At 39.2% G+C, this 21,243-nt stretch overlaps 1 protein-coding gene across 2 annotated transcripts in view; it reads right to left on the reverse strand.

The window, feature by feature from the left end:
• Positions 1-330: 330 nt before the first annotated feature.
• The window catches only part of ITGA6 (integrin subunit alpha 6), an 87,216-nt gene continuing 66,303 nt past the window's right edge, over positions 331-21,243 (reverse strand). The window contains exons 20-26 of one of the 2 annotated variants that reach the window (XM_010602826.3): positions 20,670-20,843; positions 19,126-19,224; positions 18,915-19,025; positions 18,724-18,822; positions 9,455-9,580; positions 6,220-6,349; positions 3,886-4,008 (exon numbers count right to left, since the gene is read on the reverse strand). In XM_010602826.3, coding sequence (XP_010601128.1) covers positions 6,242-6,349; positions 9,455-9,580; positions 18,724-18,822; positions 18,915-19,025; positions 19,126-19,224; positions 20,670-20,843 — 717 coding nt within the window. In that variant the 3' untranslated portion in view covers positions 3,886-4,008; positions 6,220-6,241. Of the gene's footprint in view, positions 4,009-6,219; positions 6,350-9,454; positions 9,581-18,723; positions 18,823-18,914; positions 19,026-19,125; positions 19,225-20,669; positions 20,844-21,243 lie in introns of both variants that reach the window. The other variant, XM_010602825.3, reaches the window with a different exon arrangement.

Raw genomic sequence — 21,243 nt, forward strand, 5'->3', positions numbered from 1 at the left:
TTGAGCATTTTTCTGTAGCTGAATGATTTTTTTGTGTGTGTTGAGAATATACACAGCAGAATATACACCAACTCAACAATTCTTACATGTACAATTCAGTGACACTGATTACATTTTTTAAGTTGTGCCACCATTCTCACCCTCCTTTTCCAAATTGTTCCCCCTTCATTAACATAAACTCACTGCCCCGTTTCCCATCTAATCTTTCATGTTCCTGTTGTCAGTTTGATACCATATAGATAGATCTTAAAAGAGCACAATGCGCAAGGCAGATATTCTTTACTAGTGAAGCTAAACTATCGTTTAGTTTTAAGAAAACTTCAGAGGACATTTTTGGTTTAAAGTTTAAAGGTTATCTCAGGGCAACAGTTTCAGGGGTTCATCTAGCTTCAATGGCTCCAGAAAGTATGGATTACACAACAATTTGAAATTCTCTTCCACATTTTCCCCCTTTTGATCAGGATTCTTCTATACAATCTTTGACCACAATGTTTAGTAATGGTAGCCGGGCACCATCCAGTTCTTCTGGTCTCATGGCAAAGGAGGCAATTGGTCATGGAGGCAATTAGCCAAGGATTCCATTTCCTCCTCCCATTCTTGACTCTCCTTCTTCGTCTGTTGCTCCAGGTGAATAGAGACCAATTGTTGTATTTTGGATGTCCGCTTGCAAGCTTTTAAGAGCCTGGGCACTACGCAACAAGCTAGGGAGTACAACTGAAGCACTAAACATCGTATTAGGCCAGGATGTCCCGTGAAACCATGACCCTAAACCCTCTAAACCAAGAAGCCAATTCCCATGAGGTGTCTGGTTGTGTCCTGATAGACTCTTAATGGTTATGATGATCATACCTTATTGCAGTGATTTCCTTCCTGGTAAAATTTTCTCAGATTTTGTTAAAATCTGGGTATATCCATGAGACTGGATATGTGAACTATGGTTTTAGAAGGTTCACAGTCACTGGCCCAAGTCATTAAAAAGTACACTCACATTTCTTTGGGTGGCAGTACCTGTCTGATCTTCACAGAGCCAAGCAAACTAAGACTTAGTATATAATATTGAATACAGTGGGAAATGATTACCTACTATACTGGATAAACACATTTTAGACTGGAAATTTATTCAGGCCAGGGCGTGCTAGTCTGTGTGGGCGCCCTATGCATGCTTCGTTTTCTTTTATTGCATCATGATAATCCAGCTAGACAAGTTTCATAAAACTGCTTAAATCTAAATGAAGTCTTTTGGTGAAGAAAATATTTTCTGACTGGTTATTCTGCCAAACCAGTCCTTGTGATCAGTATAATGACACAGATCATAGCTGGACTGCTCTCACTTCCAAAATGTGTGCTAAAGGAGGAAGCAACTTAGCCGCAAGAACTTTGATTCTTCGTGTCACGGTATCACTGCTAAACAATACCCTGTCCTTCACAGGCATAAGCCTTTAAAGCAGATAAATCAATGCAACACAACTCCCAATTGGTAGACTTCTTGAGTAAACCATCTTTAAGACCATTTTCTTTTACTTATAAAGAAGGAACATTATTATAAAGATTTGAACAGTTGAGTCAAAAAAAAAAAAACCGTGAGCTAAAACAAAAAATCCCTCCATCACACTAGTATCTTCAGCTGATCTGAGATTATATGGGACACTTAGAGTAATAAAAACATGGAAAACTACTTGGTACTCTAAATGCAAACTTTAGTCTGGCTTGGCGAAATGAAAAGAAAGGCAATTCAGGTTGTTGTTTATAATTTTAGAGTTCCTTCCACATATACAATGCTGTGTTATTTAGAATGAACACTTTCTTAAAAAAATTTATTTCACACTTTTATACAAATATCCACAGGTATGTTCTAACCATGAAATAATTTTACAATGCTAGTTAGTATAAAAATGTATCAAATGCAAACAGACCAGTGACTTGACTTGAGATGACATTTCAACAACTCTAAATTCAAACGCCACAACACTCTTTGTTTCTTTGTTGTTGAAACACCCAACCTCCCTGCTTCTCAGGACCTTCATTTTTATAACAAAGGTCTATAAACACTGTCAAAATATCAGCTTCTTAGCAACCCACAAAGCCAGTGCATTAGACTTCGAGTTACCTAAGCAAGAAACTGAGATTTTAAGTAATGTCATGGCCCTGTTTTGGAGAAATTTTTGTAAACAAAATATCATTTGTGTAACTATTTATATCAATTGAAAACTCCAAAGTACAACCAGAGTAACAGCCTTAGTATCTTGAGGGTGTACAATTTCTGAAAAGGAAAAGCAGTTTAAACTCTAAAGCAACAGTGGCACATACAGCTATATATTTTGTTCTTTTAAAAGATCGAGACGTAGCTTACACTGTCTAAATAAATTAGCACCTGTTTGCTGTTACTCCTCATATAACTTAACATTTTGAAGCACAGTAATTAAAAAAAATCAGCTTTCATCTCTTCAAACTTGATTGAATGTATAGAATAATTGTCTTTTTTTCTTCTTCCATTTTTACAATTAAAAATCAATTTCTTACTAAAGTAGTCACAAAGCCAATTTGGGATTATAGGATAGGGGAGGATAAGAAACAAAACAGAACACTGACTCACTGATTAAATGGTTCTAACATTTAAAAACTTAAAAGCCATAATGTTTTTTATCTGACTAGAATCACTGTTTTGGTATCAGATATTCAGTAGTCACATACGGGATCGGTTTGGACCCACGTAGGCACTCACCATTTCTTTCAAGTCCTGAATGTACAGTATTTGCAGCAGTGAGTGAACTGCCTTGGAGTTCAATGAACACACCCATTGTCTCCGAGAGTTCCTGAAAGTTACAGTATGGAATTCAGAAATCCACACAGGGCTCTGAATTCCAAAATATCCAATTTCTAATAAGAATGAAATATCTTACAGCTAATCCTATTTCTTAAACAAACCTTCCGGGTTTGGAAGAAGGGAGTGGGGACTGTTGTGGAGGGAGATGTTATCATTTACAGATAAGTTTAAGTTATTAAAATGCTCTAGTACATTTATAAAGAATTAGTATTTTCCTTTTGCAGTAAATAATTTAGGTCAAACCAATGACCTCTCGTGTTCTAATTCTAATTGCTTAAACCAACCTGAAGGGTCAACTGGAGAATCTTTGGCTTGTCGATAACAAAATGGTTTGTAAAAATAAAAAATAAATACCTGGTCTAAATATATACAAATAAGTATAACTAGCATTCTAATCTGTTACACCTGTGTGTTTTAGTGAAAAGACAGACTCAAGCTTCTAAGCACTCTGGTGTGAGCAAGCACTCACAGGAAATGGAAAGATATCAGGATGGCAACATCACCTTCTATTGCACATTTAATTTAAGACAGCATTTAAACTGAAAAACAACTACCCTGGCAACAGAGTCTTGTCATGTGGGCCAATTAACTTGCAGGTTCTGCAATTCTAAGGGAAGAAGTTTGCAGAGGCAATGCGGAGGTTGGGACGGTGACCAGGTGACCAGGGGCGCCTTCCTCCAGCTACATCATCCAGAGTATGTCACCTGAGCACAAGCGGGCAGGCTCCACCCCTCCCCAGCACATGTAAGTCAGCCACACCCAAATCAAAGGCAACCTGGAAAGTTAAATTAAGGCGGTGAAAGGAAAATCCGTTCCAACAGTCTTAAATTTGACTGTGCAAAACAAGAGCCTTAGGCTAAGTAACAATATCCACAGTTAAAACTGTAGGTTCGTACTGTGTGTAGTCAGTCTGCAACCAATATTCAGGTATTGAAGGGCCTTAAAATCCATTTGAATTTTTGTGTTGGGGGGGTGGAAAAAAAAAGCAGTTTGGGTACTGTGGAGCTTTTTTGGTTCCCCTAGGAGTAGCTTTCATTTTCAGTCCACTTTGCGATCCACTGCTTTTTTTCAAGGTTATCATTATTATATTTTTCATCTTGGATCTCTCGCTCTTCTTTACGGATCCTTACAGCATGGTATCGGGGAACGCTATCATCGTACCTCGAGCGTTTAAAGAATCCACACTGGCGACGGGGGAAAGAGAAACAAAAACAAATGAATTAATCTCAGAAAAAGCAGGTGCCCTAAATGGAAGTGTCTAAGATGTCTATTCAGCTATGCCTACCTTTGAACTAAGAAAAAAAGAAATGGTTTCTTTTAAGAAAGACCTAATAGGTCTGAAAATGCAACAGCCAATAGGGATAAAGGGAAGAGCAGCACTGCTGTAAAATGGAAAGAAGTCCATTTTTATCGTCTTTACATATTATAACTATGTAAGCAACCTCTTCTACTAACAATTTAAGAGTTTATGAAACACTAATTCCTTTTTTTAAATAATCACAATGTTATACGTGAGATTATCTAATTTTCAGATGCCTAGCATATCATTTTAATTTTAAGAACCTTTTTTTCTAAGGCTATAAAGCAAAGATTATATCATGCCCCTCTCTCATTAACAAAATGGAAATCAGGTCACAGATATTTTACCTATTAATAGTTAAATAAGCCAGTGTCCAATTTAATGGACCAGTTTTAAGAATCTTTTCTCTCTTTTCTGAGGCTCTAGTACACATATCACATCTCTCAGCTAAGCTAAAAGGTAATTTACTTTGCCTAGATTTGCTGCTATGCTTCCTATTTAAACTGTTTTATTAATAAATCATGTAGTAACTGTGTCCTGCAATGAAATCAATCATGTACCACTTAGGACTTGAGGACGGCATCATTGCACTGAAGATCAAAGAACCCTCTGATTTCTCTTTCTTTCTTTTGGAAAAAGACAAACACTATGTTTACATTGTTAGTATATATATTTTTTCTTCATTGATAAACGTTCGGTCTGACCCGAAGTCTATTTTTATCAAGAACCTATCTGAATATTTTTGAATCAGGCTGAATATTTTTCAAATGAATGAAATATATACCTGATTTTTTAAAAAGGTGTTTTCAATTTAGAAATGCGGTTAAAAGAAATCTGGATGAGGAAGATACTTAGAATGGTTGACTAATAAGTTTATCATGTGACATCAACAGAAATAGAATGTTAATGTTGAATAATGTTATAAAAATGCCAGGGGGCAAAATAAAACTATGTGCATAGTTATCACTCAATCAATGGGCAAAACAGATTAAGAATTTTGTTCTGGGGCTACTTCTACATTGACTCATTTATTTTTCTGTGCAAAAGAGCCAAAATACCTATCTATTACACCATGTGACTGCTGCCCCAGTTAAACGAAGAAGAAAATTAAGGGTGATACATAAACCTGCAATGGCAATGCTGGGATTCACCCTAACAGTGCCTCGGAAAGGGAGTGATTCTGTCTCTTCATGCCTACAGAAATGGAAAAGGGAATCACCACCAATTCCCGTTTCCACAAATTTATAAATAGAGGAGTAAAACACGATTTAAAATCAACTAAGACCCAAGATTGAATAAAATTTCCAGGAACATGAAACAAGGTCAAACTCCATTACAACATATCAAAATAAAAACTGTCCAGAGCACTTTTTGTACTGGAATTTTGTATACTGAAGGTTACTTAGGTAAGAGGACCATCTTCTAAAGTTGGCCGTAATCTCCATCATGCTGATAGTCATAATTTGTTGTAATGGTCTTTGACCTGCAGTAGATATGCAGGAAAAGGAAGCTGCATGCTTAGCTAGCAGAAAACAGTTCCTGAGCAACAATAAAAGCATTCCAGGCTTTCCCCCATCACTTTATAGCAAGGACAGGAGATCCAAAAAGATGACAGTGACGAAGCCTCGCCATCAAGAGAAACATGGATCCAACATGCAATAGGTTAATGAGGCAGTCAACACAAGCTTCTATTCGTGGAAAATTCCAAAATGGAAAAGAAATCTGGAATGATTTCTTATGCATCTTTGAAGTCCCAAGTGGGATGCTACATAACTAGACTTAACAACATGTGGCACACTGGGCTGTTATGGAGGTCTAGAGTCTCCTTTTGTGTGTACAATGACGGAGATTTTGTTCATTGCCGAGGGTGATGTGTGACAACAATAACGACACAAAGCAACTCACCTGAAACGTTTTTAAAAAACTGTGAGCTTCCAAGTGTAATTAAGAAAATAAATCTAAGCAAGGCAAGCCAGTGTGGACATTTGGAAACATCTGTTAATGGGACACACATAGCAAGCTGTTGCTCTGAAAGTTAGCCACCACAACCACAGCAGGTCCCACAGCTAGCAATTAAGAAACATCGGTCAATTACCAATTACAGAAGTAGATCAATACTATGCATCAGAAGTGAGCCTCTCTTTATCAGACGGCTGAGCATGGATCTCAGCCTTGTGATATGTGGCATCATAATGATCTTTCTTATTTCTCCTGAAGAAACCACACTACAAGGAAGCAAGGTATTTAGTCAATTTTACAATTTTTTGTATAAGAGCTAAACAAAAGAAAACCTCAGATTTTCACCTGTTTTCTATTAACAGCTTGTTTACAAAGAGACCACTATGATCAACCCCAAAGCAAACAGCCACTATACTATAATGTATTGTGACAGTATTCAACCCAACTTTCACCACAGGTCTCTGGCCAAATATTTTTATGGACGACATTAATCGGCTAATTGATTTTTCTATTTGGAACAGAAATTAAAAGGACAAAAATCCTCTTAAAAGGGAAAATGTATACATAGCTGATTGTAGCTTTGGGTGGTTTCTCTTTGCAGGAGAATACGGACTCTAAAATAGGCAAAAGATTGACTTCTAAAGTTTATTGAGACAAAGGTTAGAAAAAGACTTCTCTAAGTAAGACGCTACATAAATCCAAATAAAATACAGACACCCTGTGGGTATTTTTCTGCCTTTCGGAATAAGTTTTATGGAACAAATACCATCTACTTGAGGCCTTTAGTAGGATAAAGCACAATTCGGATACACTATCATGAAAGAATGATTGCTCTCATTTTCCCAAATTCTGAACCACCACGAAACTGTTAAGTGGTGGAAACCTAAGTTTCTCAGGTTAAGGTCACTCTAAATGAGGATAAAAGTATAATTCTACTTTCCACCATAATTTCCTTTATTCAGTGGTGGAGATATTTTCTATTTACTTTTATCTAGTTCATAAGGCCATGGAACTGCCCTTTGACATAGAACTTGGTCAAATAAATCTCTGTCCTTCTGCAAAATTTTGCTTCCTAGGCTGGCAACTTCATGAAGGTAAAAATCTTTATTTGTGTTGTACCATACAGTAGCCAGTGGTCATGCAGCTATTAAAATTCAAATTAATTAAAATGAAATAAAATGTAAAATTCAATACCTCAGTTGCACTAGTGCTCAGAAGCCACATGTGACTAATGGCTACCTTCCTGGACAGCGCAGCTCCAGTGCCATTTCCATCATTACAGAACATTCTACTGGGCAGTGTTGATCTACACTATTTATCCTGGTATCTACTTGGAACTCTTAATACATAGTGAACACACCTAGCCAACTTTCAATAACACATGCTAGAAAAAAAGGGTGGGAAGAGGAAATGGACCAGGAACCACGAGTCATCCAACTTGATAACATTCTTAATATACCTGAGCATGAACATCTTTGTCTATAAAATGAAGGTAACTGGACCAGCTCAGAGGACTTTACTCTTTTTCCTCCAAACAAAATTCTATGTAGAATTCCAATATTTAAAGCATGATATGATTGAAGTGAGAATGGAGGCACAAGCCTCACTTGACTAGCTTAACCTTGGCACCTACGTGGATATGCAAAACAGAATTTAAAAACCATGGAGCTAGCATCCTTTGTGACCCTAATATTTTATAACTTTAATACATAAAAATCAAACAGTTCAGTTTAAGAAAAAATGTCTATAAATGTAATAAAAATGATTTTCATATGGGAGCTGCAGAAGTTAACTGATTATAGTTGTTTGCCTGGAATCTGGATACTTTACAGCTTTCAACATAGTCACTGAGATCATCTAGTCTAACACACTTATTAAACAGCTGAGACAAACCAGTGTCCCAGGGCAGTGAAATGATTTGTCTAAAATCACACAGCTTGTTTTCTTAAATCTCAACCCAAGAGACAATAAGAACTGCTCTAATGAAGACTGTCCTTGTGACCTCTTCCAGAAAGCAGATAAGGTCATCCTCCAATATCAACCCCCAAATTCAGTTTCTGATGTCAAAATAATTTTCAGGGCATCTCTATGTTGGCTGGCTGTACCTGCCAGAAAAACCTACTGCCTGAGCTACACATCAGATGTGAGCTGGCTGAAGTCCCACTTTGGGATGAGTCTTGGCATGAGCAGATACCAAGCTTCAAATATATATTTGGAGGACAACAGAAAGTGATCTCAGATTGGCAAAAGGAAATTATTTGGAAAAATAAAGCCAAAAAGAGATGCCCAGTATTTTAAAGTAAGACTAATCTGAACCCTTATCCATTATACTCCTTAGATATGGAGGTGTTTGACTCTAGAAGATTGGCGGTTGAGGTTCACAGTCCCTTATCCAAAACTCTCTACACCAAGGATTTTTTGGAGCTCAGAATTTCTTGCTCTTTAGAAAACTAATATGGTTCATAAAGACACCGTAATCACAAACTGTTAATATTTCTGTAGTGAAACTAATGAATAAAAGATAAAGACTACAAATAGCCCCTCTTCATATCACGTCGGGGTTTGCTGCCACGTAAAGTCACTACAAGCTTTCAGTTTTCAGAGCTTTTTGGAATTTGGGATTGTAGATAAGGGTGTGAGCCTCCATTACTCACTGGAAAGAATCCAAAATCTATAGGTCATAATCTCTGGCAACCAAAGTATAAGCTCATCCCATATACAACTTTTTGTAATGAAGACTATTTACTAGAGGGAAACAAGTGGAAGATATTTTATTTGCAGTCCCTAGATTCTAACGAGGAGCATCATCTTGAGACAAAGCCTTCCTTGTCCCTGATGTAGGCGATGATGACCCCTAGAGATGGAGTTATTCATTCATTTTCATGATTTTCTACTCCTCATCTAGCTGCGACCACTGTTGTTGCTGTTGAGTTCATCCTGACTCATGGCTACCCTAACGGTTACCATGAACATTTCCTTACAGAAACTGAAGTCAGCAGGGGTACAGATCCAGATCCATTTGATACTCGACAACTTGACTTAGATACAGAATTTGATCTTAGATGGAGAAAATGTTAAAGTATTAAAATTATTTGCCACACTAAATTATATACAAAGGAATCAAAGTCTATACAATTTAAGAAACTTTTGATCATGTACAAATAATGCACCTTTAAAAACAAACACTAGGTCGGTAGGTAGGTATACAGGTGTTCATTGTAAAATTCTTACACATTTTATGTTGGAAAATTTTCATAAAGAAAAATTGGGGGAAAAGTAATGAAAAACACTATCAGTGTTATTTTAATTCACATTTTTAAAGATATGAAATAAAGTTTTATCATGAAACTCAAATGCCAGATATGACTTACCTTCCATAGTAAAAACACTAATAGACCAAGCATCAAAATTCCAGCAAGAATAGCCACTAGGATGATCCACCAAGAGACTCCTGAATACTGAGCTGCAGTCTTGGAGGGAAATACAGTCACACGAACCTGTGGGGCACAAAAGAAAGCACAGTATTATAAACTATGGAGTTTATAGTCCTAATTCTGATTCCAAACACATTGTGGACAATGCAACCTGTGGGTGGATGAGATGACTTTTTGATGCAAGATTCTTTCCCTTAATAATGGAATATTGCCTCAAGAGGCATTTCTTGGAGATTGTTTGGCAGAACCTGAAAAATGCTGGATGTTGTTCTGACAAAGTGGCATTTTCTCTGATAACTTGTTATCTTTTTAAAAATTTGTTCTAAAAATTCTAACTCAAAAAGACAGACCAGATTTGCTGGCCTGACAGAGTCTGGAGAAACCCTGAGAATGACCCCCAGACACCCTTTTAGCTCAGTAATGAAGTCACTCCTGAGGTTCACCCTTCAGCCAAAGAGTGGACAGGCCCATAAAACAAAATGAGACTAAAGGCGCACATCAGCCCTGGAGCAAGGACTAGAAGGCAGCAGGGGGCAGGAAAGCTGGTAACAGGGAACCCAGGGTTGAGAAGGGAGAGTGCTGACACGTTGTGGGGTTAATTAACCAATATCATAAAACAATATGTGTACTAACTGTTTAATGAGAAAGTAGTTTGTTCTGTAAACCTTCATCTAAAGTACAATAAAAAAAAGAAAAAAAATTTGTTATCAACAAAAGTAGAGAGAATTGTATAATAAACCATCATGTATTCATCACCTAGTTTCAACAATTACCAATACATTGTCAATCCTGTTTAATCTATATAATCTGGTATCTTTTTGAGAAAGATCACATTTTCCTTTAACTAACTTTCAGTAATGGAAGTAAAAGGTCCAGCTAATCCCCAAATAGCCTATATTCCTCATTCAGATTTTAAAGATGCTGTGAAATATGAAAATAGGAGTAGAGCTACACGGCTTTTCCTTACGATATCAAACTAAGAACTCTCAGTAAATGGTAACATTTCCTGAAATGGCTTGGTGCCATCATGTGTATGAGCAAACCAAACCCTTGGTTCATTCAGAGGCAGCTTAGAGCTTAAGCTGCACCTGCTGAGGAACATAAGCCTTACACATTTGATAGCTGGTAAATACCAATTTAAGAGAAATCGTGTTTATTCAAAAACCTAAAAAATTGCATATGGCAATTCACAACAACTTATTTATAAGGGTTTAGGAGAATTCAAGTGGACTTTTGTGATGCGAGGAGACCATCTTTCAAAGCATATAAAAGACCTGGTGATTCCGATTTTGGAAACCACACCGACTAGAGATCTGAATTTAAGACGATAAAGGGCAAATAAAACTCAGAAGGAGCATTTAGCTTCTGAGAAGTGTTTTCAGTCAAGTATTCAACTCTGAACGCTGCCTAAAAATGCTTCTCTCCTACACTGTGCTTCTGTACTTTTAAACTATATATACTATGATTCTTTTTTTAAAAATCTTTCCATTAAAGTACTTCCCTTTCCACTTCTACTAGAAAATAAGTATCAGCCTCATTTGACCGACAGGAAATACTCAACAGAAAGACAGTTGCTTTTCTTTCAGTATGTAATACGCAGGAATTCACGTTTAGAGTTTTTAGCCGCGTATACTGACTGTAACAGGCAGGTAGAACACACACTATCACTCACCATATTTCCTGTTATGCTCTAAATGAGGTTTCCCCCAAGCTCCCAGCCCTACTGTGGCTCACTTCCTCTCCCCCACAGGTGCCCCAGCTGTAAGCTAAAACAACCCTTCCTTAAGATTGCTGGTTCCAGCACAGGGGCACCCATCCAGGAGAGAAGAAATAAGTAATGGTGAGAGATCAAGGAAGAAATAAAACAGTTGATTATCTTATGTAACTGGTAAACTGACTACTCTTAAAAAAAAAAAAAATATTAACTAGCCTCTGCTGTATCTCATTCACCTTTGTTTCCCTAGTATCTAGCACAGGCAAGGCACGCAGTGTGTCCTTGGAGCAAGGAGACCACTTGGACAGGACATCATCATTGAAAAGAATAAACCCATTGCTGTGGAGTTGTTTCAGACTCATGCTGACCCCATGTGTGTGAAGGTAGAACTGTGCTCCATAGGGTTTTCGATGGCTGAGTTTTCAGGCACCTCTGGGTAGACTTGAGCCTCTAATCTTTTGATTAAGGACTTGTACAACCCAGAACTCCCTCTGTAAGCATGCTGTTGTTGTTGGGCTCCATCGAGTCATTTTCAACTCACAGTAACCTCATGTGACAGAGAAGAAATACCCCGTAGTGTTCTAGGCCATAATCTTTACGGAAGCAGATCACGAGGTCTTTCTCCTGTGGAGGTGCTCGGAGCGTCTGAACTGCCAACCCTTCTGTTAGCAGCCAAGTGCTTAACCATTTGTACCACCAAGGCTCCTTTTTGTAAGAATAAGTGCTGGTAAATCTGGAAGTGGAGACTGGTTCATAGAAAGCCTTAAAATCACACCGTGTATCAGAGCCTTTAAAATTGCTGATAACAAGGGGAAAAACTAGTCCCATAAATGGCTGCAATCCAACAGCATAAGGGCTGAAAAACAGGCAAGTTTTGATTTTGCAGCCTGGCATGGCAGGGGAGCCGCTGAGAGCCCTAAGCCCTGAACCTGACCACCATTAAAACTAGAGCTTGGAACCTTTTAGAAACTGTAAAACTTGTTCGGGATCAAAAGAATGAAGCCTGAAATACAGTGCTGGGTTACAAATTAAAAAGGGCAGATATGCCCTTGCAAACCTTCTGTGTACAGGGGCAGGCTGCAGTCCAGGAGGGCGAGAGAGACCAGTTAGCAAGTTTTTACTGTACTTTGTTTACTTACATTGTCAACTGACGGTTTTGTATGAAGTTTATGAAGTTTTCTTTTTTTTTTTTGTATGGTAATCATTTTACAGCTGGGGTTGGGAGTTAAGAGTGGAGCTGGACTTGGAACCAAGTGAGGGGAGACGGACTGTGATTCCCAGAGCTGTGGAAAACTTTGTCTTTGTCACAGCAACTGTTACTGACACACGATGAAATGTTAAGGTGACCAGAAACTATTGTAAGGCTTTAGCAACTCCAAAAAAAAAAAATGTAAAAAATTTTTTCATCAAAATCTGGGCCTTTCCGTGGGGATGACCCATGCATGTGAACCTCACCCACCCCGTTCCCTGTGAGGGGAGAGAGCCTTCAGCTCCGCTGATGCATTAAATTAGACCATCACTGAGCAGTGCTTAGAACACATTAGCTTGCCAACTGCCAAGTACTTTCCCTAAATTACTCTGTAATGTAACATCCTCCACTTTCATTGAACATCAATATGAGAAATCGCCACATGAAGAGATTTTCAGATCTTTTACAAAACTATTAAATCTAGTCTTAGTGAGTGCTCCTTACAGAAGAACCCGTTTTATAAAAGGATCAATATATCAAGTTCTTCTCTGAATTTAGAGCTGAAAAAAGAAAATCTCCTTCCCCTAAAGAATGATGTGCTCATTTTTATCTATCACGTTTTATCTCTGGTGGCCAGATAATCTCTTCCTGCTTCCTTACGAATAAAGTGGGGGTCGCTATGAGCTGGAATCGACTGAACGGCACTGGGTTTTTTGGGGTTATATGAAAACAACCAGGAAACAATTTCCTCCTTTCTTGGCTTAATTCAATAATTCCCACCTGGTTCACTGTCTCCCAAACTATGATATTCTTAATAACGATGCTGTATCTTCTTCAACTCTGCTTCTCTAGCATCTTGCACAGGGAAGGCACACCATGAATCTTTAATAAGTCTTTGTTAATTGGATGGACTTAGTTTAATTGATGCTAAAATGCAACCATCACATCTGGTTGAATTATGTGATTCCTGCTCTCTCTGACCTTGTTGTAGTATCTTGATTTAAAGGTACTTTATTGCAAAGTACACAAAAAATCTCTTGAAACTGGTTGAATTTTAAGGAAACAAAAAGATTTCTTCGTCCTTTTTTTAAATGCCAGGATTGAAGTAAAAGCAATGGGAAAAAGTTGTGATATAAGACCGAATGACAGGCTGAATTACTCAACTTCTTTTATTTCCATCTCCAAAGAAAATGATCTTCAGACTGGAAAGGATACGTAAACCAAGGTAAGGAAGAAATTGAAACCCACAATAAAGGAAGGCATCCTGACATGAATTAAGTTTGAATCTGTAGGCCTAGAAAAACTGCACCCTAAGATACTAAAGAAACATGTAGATACGATATCTGAGCTATTGTAGCTGAGAATATAAGAGGTATCAGAAGACTACAGATAAGCCAATGTCTCAATTTTCAAAAGAAATAGGTTCTAGAAAACAAAGAAGAAGGATTAGTAGTTGGGAAATATGGCCTTGGTGACAGAAACAATGCCGGAGATCAAATGATAGAATTTTGCAAGACCAAGGACTTCTTCATTGCAAATACCTTCTTTCACCAACATAAATGGCAACTATACACATGGACCTCACCAGATGGAACACACAGAAATCAAATTGACTACATCTGTGGAAAGAGATGATGGAAAAGCTCAATATCATCAGTCAGAACAAGGCCAGGGGCTGACTGCGGAACAATCAACTGCTCATATGCTCACATGCAAGTTCAAGCTGAAACCGAAGAAAATCAGAGCAAGTCCACAAGAGCCAAAATATGACCTTGAGTATATCCCACCTGAATTTAGAGACCATCTGAAGAACAGATTTGACATATTGAACACTAGTGACCGAAGACCAGACAAGTTGTGGAATGACATCAAGGACATTATACATGAAGAAAGCAAGAGGTCATTGAAAAGACAGGAAAGAAAGAAAAGACCAAGATGGATGTCAGAGGAGACTCTGAAACTTGCTCTCGAACGTCGAGCAGCCAAAGCAAAAGGAAGAATTGATGAAGTAAAAGAACTGAACAGAAGATTTCAAAGGGCGGCTCGAGAAGACAAAGTATTATAATGACATGTGCAAAGAGCTGGAAATGGAAAACCAAAATGGAAGAACACACTCGGTATTTCTCAAGCTGAAAGAACTAAAGAAAAAATTCAAGCCTCAAGTTGCAATAGTGAAAGATTCTATGGGGAAAATATTAAACGATGCAGGAAGCATCAAAGAAGACGGAAGGAATATAGAGTCATTATACCAAAAAGAATTAGTCAATGTTCAACCATTTCAAGAGGTAGCATATGATCAGGAACTGATGATACTGAAGGAAGAAGTCCAAGCTGCTCTGAAGGCAGTGGCAAAAAACTAGGCTCCAGGAATTGATGGAATATCAATTGAGATGTTTCAACAAACAGATGCAGTGCTGGAGGTGCTCACTTGTCTACGCCAAGAAATATGGAAGACAGTTTCCTGGCCAACTGACTGGAAGAGATCCATATTTATGCCTATTCCCAAGAAAGGTGATCCAACCGAATGTGGAAATTATAGAACAATATCATTAATATCACATGCAAGCAAAATTTTGCTGAAGATCATTCAAAAATGGCTGCAGCAGTATATCGACAGGGAACTGCCAGAAATTCAGGCCGGTTTCAGAAGAGGACGTGGAACCAGAGATATCATTGCTGATGTCAGATGGATGCTGGCTGAGAGCAGAGAATACCAGGAGGATGTTTACCTGTGTTTTATTGACCATGCAAACGCATTCAACTGTGTGGATCATAACAAACTATGGATAACATTGTGAAGAATGGGAATTCCAGAACACTTAATTGCGCTCGTAAGGAACTTTTACGTAGATCAAGTGGTAGTTGCTCAGGCAGGACGAGGGGATACTGAGTGTTTCAAAGTCAGGAAAGGTGTGCACCAGGGTTGTATTCTTTCACTATACCTATTCAATCTGTATGCTGAGCAAATAATCCGAAAAGCTGTACTATATGAAGAAGAACGGGGCATCAGGATTGGAGGAAGACTCATTAACAACCTGTGTTATGCAGATGACACAACCTTGGTTGCTGAAAGTGAAGAGGACCTAAAGCACTTACTAATGAAGATCAAAGACCACAGCCTTCAGTATGGATTACACCTCAACATAAAGAAAACAAAAATCCTCACACCTGGACCAATGAGCAACATCATGATAAATGGAGAAAAGACTGAAGTTGTCAAGGATTTCATTTTACTTGGATCCACAATCAACAGCCATGGAAGCAGCAGCCAAGAAATCAAAAGACACATTGCATTGGGTAAATCTGCTGCAAAGGACCTCTTTGAAGTGTTGAAGAGCAAGGATGTCACCTTGAAGACTAAGGTGCACCTGACCCAGGCCATGTTATTTTCAATCACATCATATGCATGTGAAAGCTGGACAATGAATACGGAAGACCGAAGCAGAATTGATGCCTTTAAATTGTGGTGTTGGTGAAGAATATTGAATATACCATGGACTGCCAAAAGAACAAATAAATCTGTCTTAGAAGAAGTACAGCCAGAATGCTCCTTAGAAGCAAGGATGGCCAGACTGGGTCTTACATACTTTGGACATGTTGTCAGGAGGGATCAGTCCCTGGAGAAGGACATCATGCTTGGCAGAGTACAGGGTCAGTGGAAGAGAGGGAGACCCTCAACAAGGTGGATTGACATAGTGGCTGCAACAATGAGCTCAAGCATAACAACGATTGTAAGGGTGGCGCAGGACCAGGCAGTGTTTTGTTCTGTTGTGCACAGGGTCACTATGAGTCAGAACCAACTCAATGGCACCTAACAACAACAACAATCCACTCACCATCTACCAATTATTAAAGAAATAAAGTAGGGTCACAGCAAAGGCTCCAATTCCTATCAGGAGGCATGAGTTCTCCAAGTCCTAAGAACATGGCATGATTAAGAGAACCTCATTTCCATCTGTGATCCAGAAACTAGAGTGGACACCAGAGGCCCTAGCATCGTCATCTTCCAGGATAAGAGAGTACTTGACTAGGAGTTACGGGACTGAGGTTTGGTCGCCACTTGCTCGCCATGTGACCTTGAGGGGGACACAACCTTCCTTGGGCTCAGTTTCCTTGTCTAAATTTGAGATTTGGAGACTTAATGAGGACCAAGGGTTGCAGAGTGAAAGAACAAGAGCCCTGAAGTCATACGGCCATGGGGTTGAACCCAGGACCCCATATGACATCTCCTCTCTGAGCCTACTTTCTTTTTTCTGCAACAGGTACAATGTTTACCTTGCTATTCTTCTGAACTTTACATACTAAGAGCACAGGTAAATGATCTAGTAAGAGACATTTTATTAATGCTTTATTAATGTTAGGCCCTTACCTCTAAAATGTTAGCTCTCTTTCCAGCTCTAAAAACTCAGTCATTCTCAAGAGTTACTAAGTTATAGAAAGCTACAGCCACGGCCTTCGGCCAGAGATGCACGGAAAGGGTTCTCAGGGAAGGTGTGCTTTATTTGACAGTCCCTTATGCTGCCTTATTAATAAAAGATATAGAAAAATGGGCTGGTGTAACTTGCAGAAATAATACATGGTGAGGGTGACCACATGTCCTGGTGAGCCTGAGACAGTCCTGGTTTATGCCACTTGTCTCAGTGTCCTGCCTGGGTTAGCATTTGTCCCAGACAAATGTATTCTGGTCTGGATGATAAATTGTAAGGACATCCTAAGGACCACCAGAAATCAGAGTGATCAGGGTAGCTCCATTAGATATGGAAGGTCTCCAGATTTCTGCCGGCTAAACAACTGAAGCCAGAAAATTTCCATTAGTAGATCAGTGTCAACTTAAGAGCAGTAATTCACCATCATCCTTCCTCCACTCAGTCTTTTTGTATAACAGTCCCCAAACTACAATGTCTCTTGTGATGTGAAGTCATTCTACATGGAGATCCTGATAACATGTCCCTGTGGGTTCCAGACCCCCACAAGGAATCCCTCACTGGTGGTTCACTATACAGTTCTCTTCCTAGTCCTATTCAATCTTCTTTTTAGTTGCTTAGATGCAGACATAGAAGACATGCTTCCTAGTTTTGATAAAGCTTACAGTGACAGAAAGTTGAGAGCAAATAATCAAGATTCAAAATTACTTTGCCAACAGAAACAATGGACCAAAGCAAATCACATAAAAATTGTGAAGACACATTTTGATTTTTAAACTTGCTCAAGGACAGGATATGGGAAATGTAACTTGACCACAAATTCTGATGAAAAACACTTGGAAGTTTCAATAGAACAAAAAAATGCAAAAGTAGCACCTGCTAGAAATGCAAAGGCAATCTTAAGGAAACATTTAAAAACCAAACTTTAGTTGGGCTGATGGAAGTGTGGTGCTGAGATGCTGGGAGGTGATCGTCCCGGGGTAAGCTGAACTGGGCAGACCGCAGCTCAGCTACTGAGATTTACATCTGAACTAGGACACTGCCCAACAAGGGCAGGCCCAGGACAGGGAGAGGCTTGGAACCAATTTAGTTGTGCCTCTCATGATGACAGCTGAAGAGCTGGGATACTTAGTGCTGAAGAAAGTAAGACGACAACCTGTCCAAAGAGGGTTGACATTTTCCTTCCATTAATTGAAAGGGTGCTACATGAAAAAGAGTTAAGAACTTGTTTTGGACTCATTCTAAGGGGCATAACCAGGGACGTATTTCACAAGGTTCAATTCTGGATTCATACATAAAGAGGTCTGCTCTAATAACTGCATCTGGTTAAACATGGCATGGGCTACCCCATGATGCAATGAGGTTATCATCATTGTGGGCACTCCAATAATGGCTACAACAGCAGGGATCCTGTATGACGTGGGGTTTCTGCAGGGCTAGGGGGTGTATCCATTCTTTCACTGAGCCAATAGCTCTCAAGTCTACCATGTGCCCTGACGAGCTAGATGACCCTAGGTTTATTTATTTTTTCAAAGATACTATTTAAACACAGCTTGGCTTGTTATTGTTAGCTGCCATCGAGTCAGCCCCAGATTCATGGCAACCCCATGCACGATGGGATTGGACTGTTGTGATCCACAGGGTTTTCACTGGCTAATTTTTGGAAGCTGATTGCCAATCCTTTCTTTCTGGGCCATCGTAGTCTGAAAGCTCCACTGAAAAGCAGTACCTTAAGATAATGTCTGTTTTCTCCTTAATGGTGGTAGCAGTGTAACGAGGAAAATGAGCAGCCAAAGAAGTATGGCCTCAGGCCTTGGGTGTGGGGTAGAGGAAAGAGTGATTTTCTTTGAACATAAAGGAGGACAGGGGTCTCCCTCACCTGAGTGCCTGCATTTGGCAGCTTGATATTCTCTGCGGCAGCAGTCACATCAATGGAAGCCCGCGTGAGAATGTCCAAGTAGTTCATTTTAGAATATTCCTGTTTGAAGACAAAGTTAGTGAATGCATTAGGGACATGAGGAATATCCTCGTAGGTGGCAGATGACTTCCAGGGGCAGGATAGAGTCACACCTCTAGAAACGTGCTGTTCCATAACCTCGAGCGCAGAATCACAGAGGCCTTGCTGTCCAGCCCTTGCAGCGGGCACTTTATGTTCACACACTTCACGTTCACACTGCAGTTCTAGAGGGAAAAGAAGATCAGTAGTAAAAATGGAACATTCTGGGGAAGACCTTCTTCTCCCCCATCCTGTCAAATCTTCACAGTTCTTGAAAATACTTACAAGGGTCTGATATTTCCTTTCGGCAAATAAAGAAAATTTCCTTCTATCATCTATCTGTTTTTCGGCAATTTCCCGTTTCTTTCTTGAGTTGTGAGATTCCTGAGAAGAGTTATATCCAAAACAGGTCCACTTCACTTCTTTGTCATACTGGGCAAACCTCAAAGGCACACCCTCCCAAACAATGCCAAATTCACATAACCAACAATTAAGATTAGCCACTCTCCTGTCACCAAAGGGACAGAAATAACTTAGATGTAAAACCGGCATATGCTATTACCAACTTAAAAGTCAAGTTTATTCAGGCAATTCATTCCATCCTGACCTTAAAACACAGGGAAAGAGAAAGAATGCTGTCTGTTCCTCTCTCTCTCCACCAAACTGGGAGCATCCTTAGGTCAGGGATCATATCTCACTCCTAGACCCCGACACAGCTCAGTACCTAACGTACGAGAGATAGTCAACACATCTCGAAGGAATAAGTGACACTGAGGAACAGGGAAAGAGGCCAAAAAAACCCATCACTTGACTTATCCAAAGCAGAGTACTGAAACCTCAGCCATATAAGAAGTTTTAAAATTGCATTTTTCCTTATAATAACCGTTGGGAATGATGGGCCATCTTGTTTTTTAAAAGTTGATGAGTCCAGAGGATCATGCTGTAAGCCACCAAGTATGAACACTGGTCATACCCAGTCATCTTAGAGTTTAAAACAGACAACGCAGTGACAAAGCAAACCTTCATCAAACTGGAAATAAATCAGTTAAATCAATGTGGAGCTGTATAGAGTGAGGGCAGGGCAGCGGGTGTGTGAAGTGCAGGCTCTGAAATCAGGCAGAACTGAGCTCGAATGCTGAATCTGCCTCTTCATAACCCAGTGACTCTGGGCAAGTTACTTAATCTCTCTGAATCTTAATTTGCTCATCTGTGAAATGGCTGGGATAATAAAAGTTCTTACTTCTTAGGGCTATCAAAAGAATGAAACGAGAAAGTGCAGACAAAAAGCTTAGCACCGTGCCTGAGACGCCACAGGTATTCAATGCATATTTACTGTTTAAAAAGAGTAAGAATGAAAAGCTTTCAAGGTCATTTGCTAAGGTACCAATACCCTTTGCAATAAGTTTGGTTCTGTAGGTTATTTTTATGGTTAACAAATGCAACACATTTTTGGTCAGTGTAATTAGAAGTCAACTAGGAGTTAACATTGGTGGTTGACATGCGCCCCCTCCCTACCCCCAGCCAGGACCACATCCCAGTCCTCCTTATATATTATCATACTGGGTAACTGCTGGTCATAAAACTTCAGAAAATGTCATTGGCCTCAACAAGCACTGAGGCACTCTGCCTTATGTGCCAGGATGGTCGCCAATCAGCAAGAACTCCTCAATCTGACTTGGTTACTCAACTAAAAAAGAAAAATTGTGACACCGAAGAAAAACTCAACATTTCAGAATGCCGGTTTCTAAGTAAGAGTGATGACTTTTCCCTCAAAAGTTGTCTTCTCTTATTCATGTCTATGGAGACATTGGCTAAGTCTGCTGACATACCTTTAGCTTCAGGAAGTTTATTTCACTTGGTGGCTCACAGCCTATTTTTTCCAATCCTTTGGATTCTACTTTCACCAAATAAAGCAACCATTTGCCATTGCTGATTTCTTTTGGCCACTGAATATTCAGGGTTGCTGTACCGAGGTTTTTAAGAGGTTTGCCTAAGTTAATTACCTGTTAGAAAATAATACACATTATCTCAGTGTAATTCTTTAAATGCAAAATTAAGTAGAAGCTCCTATTGCCAAGAGAAAAAAGCCAAAATATTTGACATAATCCTACATAAAAGCACAGACCCAAAAATGAACTATATATACCAAATAAACCCAAAAAAACAAAAAACCTGCTGCCATGGAGTTGATTCCGACTCATAGCCACCCTACAGGACAGAGTAGAACTGTCCCATAGGTTTCCAAGGAGCAGCTTGGTGGATTTGAACTACTGACCTTTCGATTAGCAGCTGTAGCTCTTAACCACTGGACCACCAGGACTATGTATACCCATTGCCCTCAAGTCGATTCTGACTCATTGCAACCTTATAGGACAGAGTAGAACTGCCCCATATGGCTTCCAA

This window comes from Loxodonta africana, chromosome 6, assembly GCF_030014295.1.
Source record: "Loxodonta africana isolate mLoxAfr1 chromosome 6, mLoxAfr1.hap2, whole genome shotgun sequence".
Classification (NCBI taxonomy): domain Eukaryota; kingdom Metazoa; phylum Chordata; class Mammalia; order Proboscidea; family Elephantidae; genus Loxodonta; species Loxodonta africana.